The sequence below is a fragment of the Lipophrys pholis genome, assembly GCF_963383615.2.
Source record: "Lipophrys pholis genome assembly, chromosome: 16".
Classification (NCBI taxonomy): domain Eukaryota; kingdom Metazoa; phylum Chordata; class Actinopteri; order Blenniiformes; family Blenniidae; genus Lipophrys; species Lipophrys pholis.
Genome location: NC_137634.1, coordinates 25,015,236 through 25,034,804, shown reverse-complemented (window position 1 = coordinate 25,034,804; position 19,569 = coordinate 25,015,236). Strand labels below are relative to the sequence as shown.

Genomic DNA, 19,569 nt, shown 5'->3' with positions numbered 1-19,569 from the left:
AGAGAGAGAGAGAGAGACAGAGAGAGAAAGGGGGATTTTTTTTCTTTTAAATCAAAGTTTTCTATGAAATGTTGCGATTTGTCTTGGTAGTTTGTCCGGATTGAGCCTCCAGCAGACCCGTTGTTTCAAACAACTGCTACAGAAGATCTATGCAAGTGAACGGATTGTTTATTTGATCATTCAACATAGGAAGTGGAAACAAGGTAGAAATAGAAATATGTGCGTGATGATTCTAATCATCAGGATCGAATTCGCTGCCACAATTCCCATCAACCCTCCTGCTTCACTCACAAGTTGTGTTTGGGACTGTGTTGGTTAACGCGTCAGCGTTCGGCCTCGTTCACACTGCAGGGAAACGCAACCCAACTCTGATGTTCTGCTCTCAGTGACTCATATCACACCTGTTTTTGTCGCCGCGTCGAAGCTCCAATTCTGATGTTTTCACACCGGACCCAGGCCTCCATCTTATCTGGTACCAATTCACATATTTTTCAACATGCGACTGCTTCGTCATCGATGGACAAGCGCCGGAGGAAGCGGCTCCACCAAAATGTTAAAGCTGTGCTCTTTCTTTTCCTCTTTAACTCGTCATGTTGTCTAGATTTTGTCGGCTCGTATTTAACAACCATTTGGAAATGGATCTACACGCTGACCAGCGTTGCCAGATATGGAGGGTATCCCCCAATGGGGAACCAAATTCTCTTACCGTTTAACTTTGCTTATTTAGTGCATTTGTGGGGTTACGGCATTTCCCTATTATTATTATTATTATTATTATTATTATTATTATTATTATTATTTTTAAATCAGACATTATTCAGCCCTGTTTTCATATAAAATCCAAATCATTGTAATTTCACACATCTATATAAATATATACCATCTAGAATATCATTCAATAGTACAAGACACATTTCAATGTTATTGATCTTTCAGCTATTGCGCTCTCCTTCTTGTTCATATATTTTCTAATCAAGTGTATACATTTCTGAACGATACGCAAAAGCAAACAGGTAAAAGACAAAACAAAACAAAGGAACTAAGAAAAAAAGGCTGTCAACCTCACTCATCTATTTATAAGAGTATACTCCTGAGAGTAATCCTGTCGCGGCAATGTTTTATAGAAGGAAAATTAAAGCAAATCTGGTCTCCGTGGAGAATATATACCAATACTGTATATACAACACATTTATTCCAGCTTCTCTAAAATTTCTCGAATTGCATCTTAATAGAGAATGTCAGTCTTTCTATCTTTATATATATATATATATATATATATATATATATATATATATATATATATATATATATATATATATATATATATATATATATATATATATATATATATGTTGGTATATATATGTTGGTATATATATGTATATGTTGGTATGTGTGTATGTATATATAATATATATATACACACACACACACACACACACACACACACACACACACACACACACACACACACACACACACACACACACACACACACACACACACACACACATATATATATATAAAAAGATAGAAAGACTGACATTCTCCATTAAGATGCAATTAGATGCAATTAGAGAAATATTAGTCTGCTGCAGATTGAGTGTGTAATACTATAGTTCCCAGATACAATGTGAGAACGTCAAAAGGGATAATTATTTGGAGTATCGTTTCTAAACTTTGATGGAGTTCTCACCAGAAAGGTGGGAGCTTTGGGCAGCTCCACAATATTTGGTGATGGTTGGTTTCAGTTGAACCACATCACCTCCAACAGTTGGTACCAACACCTTGATGTCTCTTTTGCACAGAAGTAATAAAATATCTCAGGATGTTTTTCCACCCAAATTCCCTCCCGCTGTGTGAGTATAGTAGTTTTCCATTGTAATTTACAAAGTTCCTCCCTTGGGCTGGTTTCTATTGAGGTGTGTGGGTTTTACGTTGTTTGGGCTGAAACAAGTGAGTCACATCTGGCAACCCTGGTCGCTGACCGGCGTGGCGTCCATATTGACTTCTGTCAACAGCGTCTTCTGCGCTCTGGGGCGCGGAACCGTCCGGTCGGATCGCGTTCACGTGAAGGATCACGCTAAAAAAATGGGAATCGAGCACGAAGACCGGCGGTGTGAACGGAGCCTTTGTGTGGGAGAGTGCTGATCAGGACCAAGGTGATCACGTGATCGACCCCCTCGTCGTGTGTCGGTACCTCGTCCCGGCCACGGCGCCGTCGTTCTTCCCCAGCGGCTCGTCCAGCTCCACGCCGCACCACTCGCCCTTGGCGAAGTCGGTCTCCCCCATGTAACGGATCACTCCCATCTTGGAGCCTCCGACCTGACGAGAGAGGAGAAGGACGGCAGGTCAGCACATCGTCGGCCGTTCGGGCCTCCATTAGAGCTTCGACTCTAATATTTCATGTTTTAAACAACGCCAGCTGCCTAGAGTGTCACATTTCACATCACCGTGTCAGTTTCTACAGGATCTAGCACAGAGTGTCAGTCGGTATCATACTGTTGGACTTTTGAGCTTTTTAAAAATATGACAAGATGCAGATTTGTGGTTAAAATAATTGGTAAAAGCATATAAAGTTTTTTTTTAGAGAAAATGTAGAGAATGTGATTATCTGAAAAAAGCAGCTTCATACCTTAATGTGCTCATTGAAAATTAATTTCACCGTTAAAATCAACTCATCTATTTTCTTTGTTAGACCTACATTTATTCTAAGTTCTCTGGCGTTATGTTCTCTAGTTTTTATTAGCTCCCATGCATTAGAAAAGTAAAAACAGAACACTTCCATAGAGTTTTGGGGGTTTGCTGCTCGGAGCTGCTGAGAACGCAACTTTTGGAGAACGGCTCCCAAGGTTTGAAAACGGATTGTTTCCGTGGAAACATAAGAAAATGCAACTTTCTGAAACCCTGCTACTGGTCCTGGTCACCACGGCCGCAGAAACGAGATGTTCTGCACATATGCTCGCCGCCCACTCGCAAAAACGTGAATCTTTTCCGAAACGATAACGCAAAAACGACGCGTTTCACTCGAGTCGTGTAAATACTCCCGTTTTCTCGAGGTGGCAGCAGCGAACCTCAGTCGTGTTTCTTCATGTTTTTATTGGTTGTTGATCCTTCTTCTCTCCTGGAGGCAGTAGATCGACTCACTACACCACCTTGTGGTACACTGTGGTATTACAACACTGATTTAGTAGATTGCCTCATAATATAACTTGACAATATCCGGTGTAGCACAAAAACGCAAGAATGACTTCTGAGGCAAAAACACATTTTTGTGGTAAGAAATGCCTCCAAAAATGTTCTGAGAGATAAAAACTGCTTTGTACCGCGCAGCAGTACAATGAGTTTATTCTCACCAGCGCTCAGCTGCGATGTGCTGCTCTGCCAACTCGTGCTGAAGTCACCACACTTTGTTTTCTCCAACGTCGGGCAGCAAGCGGCTGATGAATGTGGGTCAAATAAAGTCTTTTCTTACGGTGTGTGTGTGTGTGTGTGTGTGTGTGTGTGTGTGTGTGTCAGGTTTTAGTGGGGGGTTTTTTTGTGCAGGAAGTTGAATCACTATCAGCCGACCCTCTTTACATTTATTATTCAACAAATTGAATTTGCTCCCCAACTTCAATAACTTGTGTTTTTATCTATTTTCAGAGGGTCGGCTGATAGTTTCAGCGCCACATGGCGTAGAGTTTCAACGATTCTGACTGCAGGAATGTGAACTCTGGCGGGAGAGGAAACTGTCAGTGGTGATAAATTTAGGATCATCAGTCCTCACAGCTGTGCATGTGTTAGTCAGATTAACCCATTTCCTGCTGGGAATAACGGCTTCCGACTGACACACACTGAAACTCACACACAGGAGGAGCCACATTCAACATCAGGACAAAACTTTGCATCTGGTCTTAAAAGTGCCCCTTTTCTAATATTCCAGAAACCTTTACTGCATTACATGAAGGGATTTTTGTGTTGGATGAACAGGAAGTGGAGAATTGATGAGTCAGCATTCTACAACAAACCAGCATCCCGTTTCATTTTGTCCAGGTTGCAAGTAAAAATATCAAACATACACAACTGAATTCACTTCAGGTTTGAAAAGAAGCGAGTCTCTGGCCACGTTTACGCAATGTTTCAAATGACAACGTTGTTGCATTTTTATTTCGGGAAAGTTTCACGTTTATACGACAACGTTTTAAAAATGATGTCCGTTTACACAGATATAGTAGAAATTGTGAAAACAATGTAGTTTTCATACTGGGCCACTGGAGGGCGCTGTTTGTTTGGTTTTATAATGAAACCACACACGCAGTAGAGAACAACGAGCTCTAAACACTAACAACGGGAGAACACGGACATTCTATTCGACAGACGACCAAGTTGGATTGTTATTGCAGTGACTGTCAAAATAAAAGTACCAATTCCAGGAGAATATGGACTGAGAGTCATGACACCACGGAGGAAACATTGTTCTGATTGTCTCTACTGAGCATGTGCACAACTACTAGTTTCTACAGCTGCAGTGACCATGACCTGAACCTGAACCAGGACCAGGACCAGGACCAGGACCAGGACCAGGACCAGGACCAGGACCAGGACCAGTAGCGGCGTTTCAACCATTTACTGACTTTGACTTGCACATGGATGTGATTCTATTCATACTTGGGGTGTGCGATATTAGATTGTGAAGGATTAGAACATGTTGACGATCTGACAAAGCAGAGAGATTGTAGAATCTTCTGTAGAACAGATTCTATATGTTGCAGTTCTATGCTAACACGTGGCCACATCCTGCACCTGACCAACCAATCATAGCGAATTACCAGCATGTCTGTTTTGGTTGTGTAGCGAGGCGTTTTGGCACCTTAGGGGCGGGCATTGCATAGACGGCCTCGGAATCCTCTCTCCTTTCTGATTGGTCACTTTAAGCGTCCCTGTTTCCCTATCAGAGGTACAGTAGAGGCTATCAAGGCTGAGCAGGTAAAGGCTCCTGCAGACTCCCATAAGAACCCATGAGAACAAGAAGAAAAATTGGACTGTGACGTCAGTCAGCTGCCAAAAAAAACGTTTTTTTGCCAGGAGAGTTCATACTCCGTGAAGAAGTTGTCGAACTCGCAGACCACACCCCCTCACAGAAGATCACGCCCCCTCACAAGAAGACACACATCTGTGAAGCGGCGTTTAACTTTTCAATGGCACAGCTTATTTCTCGCTTCCAGTGTTTTTCAGAAATACATTCCTCTGAACTGTTTCAGTAATAAAAGAGAGTTTTTGTCTGAGCCGCCATGTTGGTCTGGATTTAACCACAGGAGCTGACCGCTTTGAGTGATGCGTTCAGGGGCATCACGTAAGTCCACCCTGCGACATGTTTAACGAGCTGCGGGGCTCATGCAGTAGTGAAGATACATGCTAAACATGATTAAAATATGACTGATAGTCATTAGCGAGCTGGAACACGCATGCGTAGCACACGGCAGAGCAGAAGCTTCAGCAGTGCCACACCGACTTCGGCCCGGACGGTTGGAGTGTCGAACTTTGTTCTTGTTCTTATGGAGTATGTATGAATCGGCTTTTAGTCTACATAATAATCTCTCAGATTTCATTTGATTTTATACTGCGACCAATGTATGGAGCTGGGTTGGTTTTTTATTTTAATGTGCCAGCTAAACTGACGTCTGGTCAACGCCTGATTTTCCTTAATCTGGGTTGTTCACAGAAACGTAAATCAGTTTTTTTTAAAGAAATATGATTAATACCTTTAATATTTAATACCAGGTTCACGCTTTCTGCTCTTCCCGCATCATTTCGGAGGCGGTGTCGTGTTTCCAGAAGCATCTGAGTGGCAGCGCAGTCGGGCCACCGCACTCAGATGGATTACGCAGGATCCACTGATCAATGTGTCAGCAGTCTTAAGTGCTGAAAGTAATCCGGAGTGATTTACAATATTGACCAGGAGGAAAGCTTCAGCCGCACGCGATCAGATGCAACGTCCCCTGTGCCCCCTCAACCACCCCCACCCTCACCCCCCGAGTCAGACACTGCAGTCAAAAAATAAAGAAAAACAGTTATAATCGGCATTCTGTCCAATATCAGGCTGGAGGACAAAGTTTTGTTATTTTTCAGTCCATGTTGATCCAGATTACTGCCGGTGTGAAGCAAAGCATCTGACTGAGCTTTCATACCACAACTCACCGCAACATGACGTCGGCCCTTTAAGAGCCAGGAGTACACACGTGGCACACATCAAACATGGCTGAAAATAACTGAGTGGCGTTGAATTTCACAAACCACTTCAAAACCAGGCCTTCTTCTTTAAATATGATGTTAACAGCTCTGAGTTGAACATCAAAAACTCTGCAGTGTCGACTGGCGTCGTTGAGCAGCTGCGAGAGGCGTTTAAGGACATTCTGAAGAGCCAGAAATTTAAAGAGGCGTTCAAAGACACTATAAAAGAGCAGATATTTCTAATTTTATAGATTTTAGAGAGGCATTCAAGGACACTGAAGAGTCAGAAATTTAAAGAGGCGTTCAAGGACACTATAGAGAGCAGATATTTGTGGTTTTAGAGACTTTAGAGAGGCGTTCAAGGACACTGAAGACTCAGATATTTGTAATTTTTGTGACATTGAAAAGGCGTTCAAGGACACTGAAGAATTAGATATTTGTCATTTGTGGGACTTTAGAGGCCTTTAAGGACAATCTGAATAGATATTTGTGATTTTGGCGGTTTTGAAGAGGCGTTCAAGGACACCCTGAAGCATCTGATATTTGTAATTTTTTGAGGATTTGGTGGAGGACGAGTGTTCCCAAGGCGCCACATGAAATCTTGGTACCATTTTGGGACTTTTTACTCAGTTTAACTCACAGAAAGCTGCTTGTTTCATGATTTTGATGAGCTACTGTTGTTTTCATGTTTCTATCTGGTTATCCATCCATCCATCCATCCATCCATCCATCCATCCATCCATCCATCCATCCATCCAACCTTCCATCCATCTGTTCATTTTCTCCCGCTTATCCATTTCCGGGTGGTGGGGGTGTCAGTCTGAGCACCGTCACCCAGATCACATTGCACCATTAAGAACCTTCCTGCAGGTGGTGAGCCCACAGGAAGGTGGCGCCCGGCGTGGGACATGAACCCTCTACCTTGAGGTTGTGAGTCTCATGCTCTACCAACTGAACTAGCCGGGGGCATCTGTCTGCTTATGGTGATTCATTTCACGCAGAGTTACGCCGACTCACCAGGACTCGATCGCCGACTCGCAGGTCCTTGTCTCCGCCCTTCTTAATGGATCCGCTGTCGGACATGTTGGAGCCCGACTCATTCCCAGTCTTCACCGCGCTGTTGAGCAGACCTTCTCGGAGCGGCACCACTACCCGCTGGCCAGCGGGGGCGCCGCCGCCACCCTGCTGGGCCTGGTTCTGCGTGGAGTCGGTGGAGTGGCTGTCGCTCCCCTCCCCCACCGGCTGTCGGGTGAGCTTCGAGGGCCGCGTGAAGATGCCCTGCAGCGGCTGGCACTCGAAGTAGCGCACGCCGCCCACCGAGCCGTCGTTCTTGCCAACTAGGTCGTTGAGGATGACGCCGGCCCACTGACCCGGGGCGAACTGGGTCTCCCCCAGGTAGGCGATGGCTCCGGGTTTGACGCCGTTGACCCAGACCTGCTCGCCCACCGTGTAGTCCCCCAGCACATCGTCGCCCTCCTCAGAGATCTTGGTCGGTGTGGTGGGCTTGAGCGGAGGGCCTGGAACAAAGAAGACCTTGTCATTCTGTGGCGTCATGAAGCCGCGAAAAGCAACAGGAAAGACATTCTGAGCAGCTTCAGCAGGGAGGAAAGACATGAGACACTTTATTACACATGGAATTAAATATTCCAAGCTTTTTATCATTTTAGTCCTCATAAATTAAACTTAATTGGCATGAAAATTAATAATACACTAATTCAAAATATTAGAATTACAATGGGATCTGATATTTTTAACTAAGGGGGAAAATTCCCTATTATGATAAAGACTTTAGAGTTGTTATGTCATGAGTGTTGGGAAAGGAATCAAAATTTCTTGTAATTTATCAATATAATAGTTATTTTTCGAGATGCAACAGTAAATACAGGCACGGAAAATTCTAAATCAGAAAGAAAAAGAGTAAAATGGGACTAGATTTAGTCTTTAATTCCCATTTTAATGACATTTGCTGAGACAAAAGTCCACTTCATTGGAAGTCCGAGTCGTAAACACTGTGGACATTGTGACAAAAGCTCATTCAGCTCAGTCCAGCAGAATCTCACTGACAAGATTCAGCCAGTTGGACCAGGACACACACGCACACGCACACACACACACACACAAAACACACACACGTACGCACAAAACACACAACGCTTTAAAACATTAAAAAAAAACCCTGATAAAAGTGTTTGTTTTGCAACGTCAGACACCAGTTTGTTTAAGATTAGATGATCCTCTAATTCCTGCCGGGAAAGTGGGTCAGAGAGACAGTGATTAACCTCACCATGATCACACACACACACACACACACACACACACACACACACACACACACACACACACACACACACACACACACACACACACACACACACACACACACACACACACACACACCGCTTTTGCATCCACGCCTCAGGAAGATTTCACATTTAGACGACAACGTTTCCAAAGCGCCGTCTGTTTCCATGGAAACAGCAGAAACACTGACCAACGGTGTAGTGAACGTGACAGGTTGCGAGCAGGAGTTGCCAAAAGGTTTGTGTTTTCGTTGAGTAACCGGGGCGGTGGTGTTTGAGAGACACGTTGACGTTGTGTTCAAACTATTGACGGTTTCAAATCGGGAGCATTTACTAATCGTTAATGTGTCCGAATGGATTTTGCCTGAGGACACGTAGCATTAGCATTAGCAATAATGTCACACTGAGATTGACCCACATTGGACTGTAAACTCAAAGCTGGTTAAAACAAGAAACATGTAGTTTTTATTGTGAGAGGAGGAACACGAGTCCTGCTGTTGTGTTTAAAAAAAAACACAACTAAACTTAATCAAATAAAGTTTGAACTAACAACTAACTTTTTTGTTCTTTTTTGTTTTAATGAATACTACTTAATATTATTAATGATATATTGATATGATTACTAATACATATATTGCATTTATATTAAAGGTGATTTACAAAGTAAAACAATAATATTATTGAGCTTTTATACATAAACTTCATCAATAACATGCATATAAGAGAACTGAATAAATAAATAACATGAGCAATCAGAGGTTTACTGACGCTCACCTGGACTCAGACTCATTTCATGGAATCTTCTACGTCTTAATATTAATCTGTGGGGAAAACTTTGACAGAATCTGTGCAGTAGTTGATGTAATCTTGCCAACAGACAAACATAGATACGCCCATGATTTGATTATATCCGTGGCAGACGTAATAATAGTGTTACAAAAACAAAGTAAAACACAAGTAATTATAATAATAACCTAATAAATATCATATAACAGAACCCCATTCAATAAATAAATAAATAAATAAATAAATAAATATGTGTGAAAACAATTTTAATCAATTCTCTCACACCTCTTCTCCTCATTTTTATTTTAAGACATGAACAGACCTCTTCTTGTTTTGTTATCTTAATAATCTGTATATGACCCTGAATCCAGAATAAAGTCATTCATTCGACACACACATGCAGATCACAAGCTTCTCTGACCTCTGACCTCTGCCCAGGTCCGTTTCTATCCATATTAAATAAATAAACCCTTCACTGCTTATCAACGCCCCGTTTACACGGCGGCGGGAAACTTGCGTTGTGTTTTGGGCGCCAGTTTACACAACGACGATAATCGGAGCCACTGAAGGCACAACGTTTTGAAAAGGCTCCAAGTCCGATCAACGGAGGAAACGCTGCCGAGGCCAAAAGGTGTTGACTTGAAACGCTGTGTTGTAACCGGGGGCCTGAACCACGGCCGACCACTTCGACGGACTTCACAGCTTCAGACGCGTTGACGAGTTTCAGACCTGAGCGGAGCTGCGAGTCGCTGAGGCAACGGGAGAGCGGCGCTGAAAGGATCCGGGGCAGCAGAGAGAGACTGGAAACAGCCACTCACTTTCTCTATTGTGTTGGTCCACCTCCCACCACCATCTCAACCCCCCCCATTCATCAGCTGGGCACAATGAGCCCTCCACAGCTTGGCCCCTCCCCCCATCGCTCTGCGCTCCGCCTCCCTCCTCCTGCTTCCCCTCTCTCCGGTCGTTTACGATCACCCCCTGTAATCGCTGCTGCTCTCCGCCTGACATTTCTTCTTGTGAATGAAGCTGAAGCTGGAGCCGAGGCGGAGCTCAGCCATGCTGACAGATGGACGAGGGCCCGGCCTCCACGTTTCAGACTTTGCATCAATTTGCTGCTTTTAGATTTGGACGTACGCGAGAGCGTGAGAGGTTTTCCTGACACACATTCGAGCTTCAAATCAAACTCTTGGTTAAACTCGTTATTAACGAGTTATTTTTAGATGGAGAAACGACACGAGACACGCCGTAAGGCGAGGCCCTGTCTGCAGGACAACGGTTCAAGTAAAAACGCATCGTTTCAGAAAAGTTTCACGTTTAGACGGAAACGGCAGAAATGCTGAAAACGCTGTTGGTACCAAGTCAGGCCATGAGTTGGCGCTGTTGTTTGTTTTTGTAATGAAACCATGGGAGAACAGGAGAACACGGACTGGGAGTCGTGACACCACGGAGGAAACACTGTTCTGATGGTCTCTACTGAGCATGTGCACAACTACGAGTTACTACGGCCGTGGTGACGAGGACCAGCAGCAACGTTTCTAACATCTGGAGTTTCCAGAAAGTTTCCGAGTGTTTTTTTTGTTGTTAAAATAATTAAAAAGAAAGTTTTGCTAACTACATCATTCTAAGTGTTTCTGCGGTTGCCATGGAAATGGCCATCACTTTCAGAAGACTGCCGTTTAAACGTGATACTTTCCTCTCAAACTAAAACGCAAAATCGGCACTTCTGGTATGTATATAAACCAAACGAGGAATATTTTAGTTCCGGTAAGGACACCAATTCATAAAAAAAAAAACTAAAGAGAGTCAAACAAATTGTAAAAAAAAAACAAAAGTCTCCACTGGAGATCTTCCCGTTAGAAAAGCGGAGGAGAGGTGGCTCAGCTCGGCAGCTTTGGACACTTTCCTCTTTCACTCCCATGACGACAGCTTCCTCAACAGACCCTGAAATGTAGTCGAGCTCTGCCAGCTTCCGACAGCGCGGCCCCTTCTCACAGTCCTGCCGGCTAAAACCAACAAACCCAGGCTGAGGTCCAGGAGCGCGAGGCCAGGTCAGGGCAGACACTAATCCCCCCCCCCCCCCCCCCCACCACCGCTCCCTCACTCCTGTTCTCCAGCCCACCTGAAGCACACGCTGGGAAAAGTAATGGATTCATGAGGACGATGTTGACGGAGGGATTTTCACCGCGGCTCCATCCACAGTTAGTAGATCCCGTCTTAAAGACACGGAAACGTTTCCAGGCATGAAGCATCAAAAGTTCATGTGACGTCACCCACGGTTGTTGTTCTCGAGAATGCAACTCCTGCAAACAGTTTACATTCCCAAAGTCAAACAGAGGGAAAATAACGCAGCACCATACTGTTGTGTATTTTTCTTTCTGCACAAACAGGATGTGAGCGAACTGCTGCCCCCCCCCCCCACACACACACACACACACACACACACACACACAGTTTAAAAGCACAGGCGTTGGTTTTAATGAGCTGTGCCTCTCAGACGAGGCACCGGAGCCGCGGGGGCCGCCGCCCCGATCAGCCGCGAACCGGCACCGAGCTGCAGGCCAGAGGCACACGCAGGCCCACCGATGAAAGACGTGTCTGTTTATCCTCTTTCTAAATGTGCGGAGCAGAGAAGCGTCTGGTGATCGGGTCGTCCGCAGATTTGCAGAATGTCGCATTTTGGATGAGTCAAACTGGCCCAGCAGTCAGAGGAAGGCCTTTGTGGTTAAACTGTCTGTTTCTCAGCTAAAACACTCATTTGAGGTCAAGTGATGTGATAAACACACTAAAAAAAGCCGTTAAAAGGTTCTTACGTAACATGTTGGATATGCAAAGGACGGGGTTTTTTTTTAGGTGTGTAATTTAGAAAACGATGTGTTTGAATTGCTGATGCAGCTGCGCTCTCATGAAACCTACAATCAGCGCTGACACTCTGCCTCCGATTTAAAAAAAAAAAAAAAAAAAAAAAAAAAAGCCTATACATGCTAATGCTAATGAGCACGTTGTCGACCAAAAGAAGCTGAAGTTTAGCAGCAGCAACATGTGAGCGTGAGGTGAGGAGGAACAATACTCCGCTGGGATTTAGAGCTCGTTTTTAAGCTGCCGCATGTGGACATTTGTGCGAAACGCAACTCAGGGACGCACAGGACAACGTCTTCATTCAGACTCCCGCAGGAAGAAAACCAGGAAAGTATCTGTTGTAGTAACATGGGAGCTTTTCACGCCATGCGGCTTTTACCAGAGGAAAGCGACACACCAAGATGTATTCCTCACCAGACCACACTTCTGTCCTTTCATGGAGTATAGTCGTGTATTTTTACACCATTGCGTGCAATTTTCTGCAAAAAGACGGTGAAGCTTGCAAGTTATGTGGCTCATACCTTGAATTCCCTACAAAGAATGCAACAAGTGGAGCTTTCGATGCAATAATAATACTAACAATAGTTTTAAACTTAAAGCTTCTGTTGCAAAATGATCTTTAAAATTTAAAAATTCAATGGTTATATTGCATTTTTGTCAGGATATCAATCACATGTATGTGAAATATCAAGTTTAAGATACTTTCAATTTAAATATAAATCTCTTTTCAATCGAATAAGGCCCTGTTTACACGACAACGTTTCACATGACAACACCTAATCCGCAAAAAAAGTGGGGGCGTTCACACTGCAGCAGCGGACACAGAGACAACGATGTAGTTAGTCTACCGGGCCACTGGAGGGCGCTGTTGCTTGATTTTGTTATGAAACTACACAGACGTGTGCAGAGAACAAAACACTATAAACGTGAGGAAAATGGAGAGAACCTGACATCCATATGGACTGATGACACATCGGATGATATCAGGGAGAGTCTCAACTATTAAACTACTGATCTGGACCATAAAACTAGAATATGGACTGCGGGTCGTACCACTACGGGTCGTACCACTACGGGTCGTACCTCTACGGGTCGTACCACTACGGGTCGTACCGCTACGGGTCGTACCACTACGGGTCGTACCACTATGCGGCCGCCATGTTTCTTTACAACTGGATGAGCAGGAGGGAGGGTTGTGCATGCACAGTAACAGGCTCTGTTGCCTCCATCAGTCTCCGCAGGAGGGATTAGCAGCCGTGAAAGAATCTTTCCTAAGGTAAGTGTGTTGCAGTTTTACACCCTCATTCCTGCAAAAAGATGCGGCTCACAGCTGGAAATCCTTACAAGCCGCCGTGTAAACAGACCCTCAAAACACCGGAGGCGTTCTCTGTTCGCACTTGACAAGTTGTCACTTATAAACGGGGCCTAAGTTCAGTTTACGAGGATCTGAAACCCGCTCGATTTCCAGCAGTGTTCATCTCAACAAAACCAAAAACCCACAGGAAGAACATGCAATATGCTGACAACGCCACCCCCACCCCCACCCCCACCTCCACCCGTCTCTCATCTTCTCAGAGTGAAGCTCTGCTGGAGCCGGACCCTCAACACGGCTCACACCTCCTGTGTTCTCAGATTTGTTTTTCTTTAAACTCTCAGCCAACATCCTGCGCACTCGTTCCAGGTCACGTTATTCACCAGTTCATCAATTGAAGCTCTATTTTTAGCTCGTTTCTTGTTCTCCGCCGCCTCAAGGGGAGAATATCAGACTGTTAAATATCTAAGTGTTTCACTCTGGTCACTGCTGCTGACGCAACCTGCAGCAGGTTTTCAGAGTTAATCCACCAGGAACAGATGTTTGATGCAGCTGGAGAGAGAGAGAGAGAGAGAGAGAGAGAGAGAGAGAGAGAGAGAGAGAGAGAGAGAGAGAGAGAGAGAGAGAGAGAGAGAGAGAGAGAGAGAGAGAGCGAGCGAGAGAGAGAGAGAGAGAGAGAGAGAGAGAGAGAGAGAGAGAAGAGAGAGAGAGAGAGAGAGAGAGAACATCCATCCATCCATTTTAAAATACCCTCACTGGCACCGTGTCATTATTTGTTGAACTTGAAGATTTGCTTAAAAAATGTTTTTAATTCACCTTTTCATTTCACAAAAGGTATTTACAACCTTATTTGTTTTATATTTTTGATCGATATGTGACATAGATAGCCAATTATATGACTTTAATTTTGTTCTATTCATAATTTTTCTGTGTTTTATGTTCAGTTTTATATTATTGTTCAATTTGTTTGACTTTTCTACAGTTCACTTGTTTGTATCTTGTTTATTTGTCTCACTACACGAGCAGAAAACTATGAATAACTAACAAGTAGGCACCTGTGTGTGAGTGCATGTACATGTATATGTATATATAAATATACACGTGTGTATATACAGTGTGTGCATGTGAAAGTATACATGTGCATGTATATGACTGTGTGTGTACATAAATGCACATGTACATAAATGTGTATGTATGAGTGTATATGAATACATACATTCGCATATACGTATATAAATGCATATGGGTTTATGTGTAGATAAATACACATGTACAATGATGTGCATATATATTTACAGGAGTATATAAATAAATATTCATACATATACGCTTATGTACATGCAGATGTGCGAGTGTGTAAATGTATGTTTGAGTATAGAAATGTGCATTAATGGAAATGTGTCATGGGCATGTATGTACATAGAAATGTAAATGTGTATACAGTATATGTGGAGGTAAATAAAAACTTCAAAAGGTCTGTAAGTATGTATGTGTATTAATGTACACACAAGTATATATATATTATATATATATATATATATATATATATATATATATATATATACACACACACATGTGTGTGTTTGTGTGTGTAGAAAATGTAAATGTGTATATATGTGAATTGTACCCGTGCATATATTTGTATATATGTCTATGTACATGTATACGTATATGTATATATGTGAGTATGCTACACTGTATGACAGTGCTGTTCCTCTAAAACTGATTGACAAGAACAAAGAACAAAGTATTTTTTTCCATATTAAACTTGGACTCTGCCGTCCTGTAACGTGATGCAGCTGTGCTGCGCCGAGTCATTAACATAAATAAACGCTCAGTCACTTCCGCCGATGAGACGCTCCTTTTCTCCTCGGGGTCGGGGAACAGGAAGTGACTTACCGTCTTTGGGGGCGGCGGGGCTGCCGGTTCCCCCCGCCGACGTCCTGCCCACCGGGCTGGAGTGTTTGGGCCCGCGGCCGGGGATCTTCAGCCCGCTGGACTTCAGCATGTTCATGGTGGGGAGGCGGGAAGACGGCCAGGACCTGGAGGCTCCTCGCTGAGGTGGCGGCTGCTGGATCGGGGACTAGACGAGGGGGCGGAGGCCGTCCAGCTCCATGTTCATCTGCCGGGAGGAAACAGTGTGAGAACGGGAGCCCTTTATGAAACTCACACATTTAAGAAAGGGCAACGTTTTTGAGTGAAAACAGAAAACTGTTGTAGCGTTCGGGTGTCAGTTTACATAACGGAGCTCGGAGCCACTGAAAGCACAACCTTTTGAAACAATCCAACTATGTTTCTGTGGAAACGGGGGGTGGGGGGTACACAACTTTTTGAAAACGCTCCGACTATGTTTCCATTGAAACGGGGGAAAACACAACTTTTTGGAAATGCTTCATGTTTACGTGGAAACGGGGGGTAAACACAACTTTTTGAAAACGCTCCGACTATGTTTCCATTGAAACGGGGGAAAACGCAACTTTTTAGAAATGCTTCATGTTTTTGTGGAAACGGGAGTAAAACACAACATTTTGAAAGTGTTCAGACTATGTTTCAGTGGAAACGGGAAAACACAACATTTTTAAAACGCTCCAACTACGTTTCCGTGGAAACAGGGGAAACACAACCTTTTGAAAACATGTGGGCTCCGTCTCCACGTAGACGGCGGAAACGCGGCTACTAGCCACGGAAACCTATGAAATATAAGACGAAAAATCTCTAAAAGAGCAAAACATTCAATAATATACATCCAACCTGCATCTATGACGCTCAATAAATGCCACCACAGTTTTTGTGTGTAAAGCAAAACTTTTCAGAAGTTTTGTGACACCAAACAAACTCCATTTGTTGAAAAATGGTGAAAACGTCTCTTTCGGTCATAAAGGTTTCAGGACCTCTGGTAGAAATCCACTCAGTGTCTTTTTGGAAGAAATATTCTCCTCGTATGCAGATAATGAATATTCACAAATCACGGTTCTGTCTTGGTTTTGGTGTAAACAGAGTCAGTCACGAGGTATCACGAGGTACAAGTACAGTTAAAACATTCTGAACCACTTTCTTTGGAAGAATGTCTCCTGGTGTGAATTTAATCCAGCTTGGGTTACTGTCCGGCCCTCTGACCGACTCCCATAAGATCGTGAACGTCCGAGATGATGGCACCCATCAAACCTGAAAGGTTTCCACTGCTTCTTTTAATACCCGGCCTGGGGCGAGACACTTCGCAGTGTTTGAGGAGGCAGCATGAAGGAATGTTGGACCCCTGAGGAGACGACTGAAGCCCCGGGGGAGACTTTGCATCAACCTGAAGGAAGACCGGACGAGGCTATCCCAACATGAGGGAAACAATGTGGTCAAAATGCTTGTTGGTGGAACGTCTGACGGGACTGACGGCGTAAAATCGCTGAAATTGGAAACGTGTTCAGACGCTTCAGCAGTGTGGTGACTACAGCGCCGCTTTACTTTAGACTCTGTAGGACTTTGATATAAAAGGTCTCCTTTCTCTTGACCGAGATTCCCGACCTTCCTCGAGGTCCCATTAAGATGGTTTTTATCTTTTTTGGGGGAAAAAAGAAAGTATAATGAGACACTTCATTGAACCAGACCTGGAAATCTGCTCATTCCTTTCACCTGAAGTGTTCGTCGTTGGTGTGTGTCGGTGGAAGTCCACCAGTGTTTGTCTTTCTCTAACGTTTTGGTAAACTGGGTTTTGGGGATCGGCTCCGCGGCTCATCCAGGTAATCTCGGTCGGGAATAGGAATGCATGATAAACTTTATTTTCCAGAGATATTGGGAACTTCCTGCTTTTACCAACCGATGCTGGTACTGATACCATTAGTTTATCGCTTATAGACACGCCGAAGGTAATGAAAGGCAAAGATGTAGGTGTGAACAGCAGGCAGCAGCATCACGGGGCAAACAAACAGACTGACAATAAGCAAAACCAAAGTAATGTTGGCGATTTAGAAACTGATTGATCGAGTTATCAGCAAAGAAATGCTTGGATTGGACTTACTGGTGGGACTTCGTTTCTTCTAATATTGGGCTGATAATTATCGGTACCGATAGTTATCATGCGTCTCTCGTCGGGAACCAAAGATGTGACAAGAACATTTTCAGATTCAGATGAGAAACTTTCTAAATGACAGAAATGAACTTGCGGAGTTTCTCGTGTCGGGTTTGTACTCAGTCCCGAGAAATAGAGGTTGGAAAAGAGAATACAGTTCTTGATAATTAACAGTAAACTAAAGAAACTGAGTCAGAGATGTAAGACAATGGACAGCGACTCACTACTGCCACCCATTGCAGAAAAGGGGAATTACTCTTATCTTATATAAAGCGTCTTTAAAATACTGAGAAGTACTCCCTATCAAGCCCAATTATCACAACTCATGGAAGTAAAATGTATTAAAACAGATAAATGACAGTATTCCATTACAGTTGTTGTGCCTTTGAGCAGGATTTTAACACTGTAAAAGCAACAATGGCTGAAGTTCTTTAAATCTTACAGGAAAACAAATCAACCAGGAGAGTTATTGCGAGGGCGTATGGGGTGTAACAGACACTCATCACCACCCGGCGGCCATAAATCTCACTGTCGCATTGTAATACCCCTTCTGACCAGGAGGTGGTGTAACGAGTCCCTGTAACGTCCAGTCTGCTCGCAGGACAGCAAAGAAAAAGAAGCACAGCCAAAGTCCTCTAGAACTGTGACCAAGCAGCAAACTGAACTTCATTGCGACTCGTCGCCGCCCTCTAGCAACCAAAAGCGGCATTGCCGATCTCCCGCACACTGCCGCTTTAAAAGAAGACAACAGTGAAGCTGGTCAACCTCTCCTGAGTCATGAAACAGCACAAAGAAGCTCCAACATCCTGTCTGAAGTTTGTTTGTGTCAATAAGCAGCCGGAGGCGTGTTATTCGTCCACTCAGCCTCCTCTGGCCATCACACGTGTCAGAGTCCATTTAAATCTCATCAATAACGCCTCATATTTCCTCTTATCAGTTTCAGCAGAGTGATAATAGGAGAGAAAGCCAATGAAGGACTGAGCCCAAGTGGAGCATGGCCTAAAAATCATGGCTCAAAGCCCATTAAGGAGATATAATGGCTCCAGCCCACAATAAACAACACACATCTGGATGCGGGGTGTTGAATTTAGCTTTATAGGAGGAGAGAAAAAAACAACTGACTCCAGACATGACAAAGTCTTTTTCATAAAGATGGATTTCCTTTAAGCACACTGAGGCTTGATCTCCTGATAGAAGTGAAAAACGAGGCCCGGCGCGTCTTTTTCTCTCAGCAGAAGCTTTCCCAGGATTCATTTTAAATCCACACCTGATTTATAATCCCGGACTGGACTCGATTGCAATGCGCACCTCAACTAAAATGAGACACAACTGATCCATTGTTGTACCGACGACTGCGGCAACGTGGTCCATCCATGCACACTGCCCTTCACTCCCCGGGAGCGCACAAACAAACACACAGAAAAAACGCGCAAAAGGCGCACAAACGCAGGGAAATGCTCACCTTTCTATAGGAAACGCAGCCTCCGAGGGAGCCAACTTTCAAGTCCGTGCACTGGGAGGGAATCCGGGGGGGGGATTAGCGGCTGCCACTCCCTGGGATGCAAATATGGATGCTGAGCAGAAACTGAAAGGGACAGTCAGCGTGGATCAGCGGAGGATGGAAACAACTGCAGCCTGTCAGCAGGAAGCAGGCGGCCGGCCGGCTTCGGCTCCGGACGGATCCAAACTGCGACGATCAACCACACGAACACAGCCCGACGTGCTGCGGCTGTTCCCGGGAAAGAGGCGCAGCATCAGCAACACTCAGAACCAACTTTTTTTCTAAGCACATCCGGTTCGGACGCACCGAGATGACACTCAAATATTTTCTCCAGGCCTCTCCTCCTCGATTCCTTTTCCCACAGTGGCGTGGATTTGTTAGCACAGCCTCTGTGTGACTCAACCCACCGGCCAGACTGAACAAAGGGGGCTGGGAAGCAGCAGAGCCTCCTGGGGGAGAGGAGAGGGGAGACTCCAGTCTGGCGCGTCTCCGTTGCGGACTCCGTCAGCGAAAACCAGGATTTACGTGTACCAGCGCTTAT

At 44.3% G+C, this 19,569-nt stretch overlaps 1 protein-coding gene across 1 annotated transcript in view; it reads right to left on the bottom strand.

Moving 5' to 3' along the window:
* The window catches only part of clip2 (CAP-GLY domain containing linker protein 2), a 47,914-nt gene extending 28,677 nt beyond the window's left edge, over window positions 1–19,237 (bottom strand). Inside the window, exons 1-4 of the mRNA XM_080484035.1 lie at window positions 18,990–19,237; window positions 15,367–15,589; window positions 7,231–7,730; window positions 2,171–2,325 (exon numbers count right to left, since the gene is read on the bottom strand). Of these exons, the coding sequence (XP_080340161.1) occupies window positions 2,171–2,325; window positions 7,231–7,730; window positions 15,367–15,481 (770 nt within the window). The 5' untranslated portion in view covers window positions 15,482–15,589; window positions 18,990–19,237. The remainder of the gene's footprint in view (window positions 1–2,170; window positions 2,326–7,230; window positions 7,731–15,366; window positions 15,590–18,989) is intronic.
* Between the last annotated feature and the right edge of the window lie 332 nt (window positions 19,238–19,569).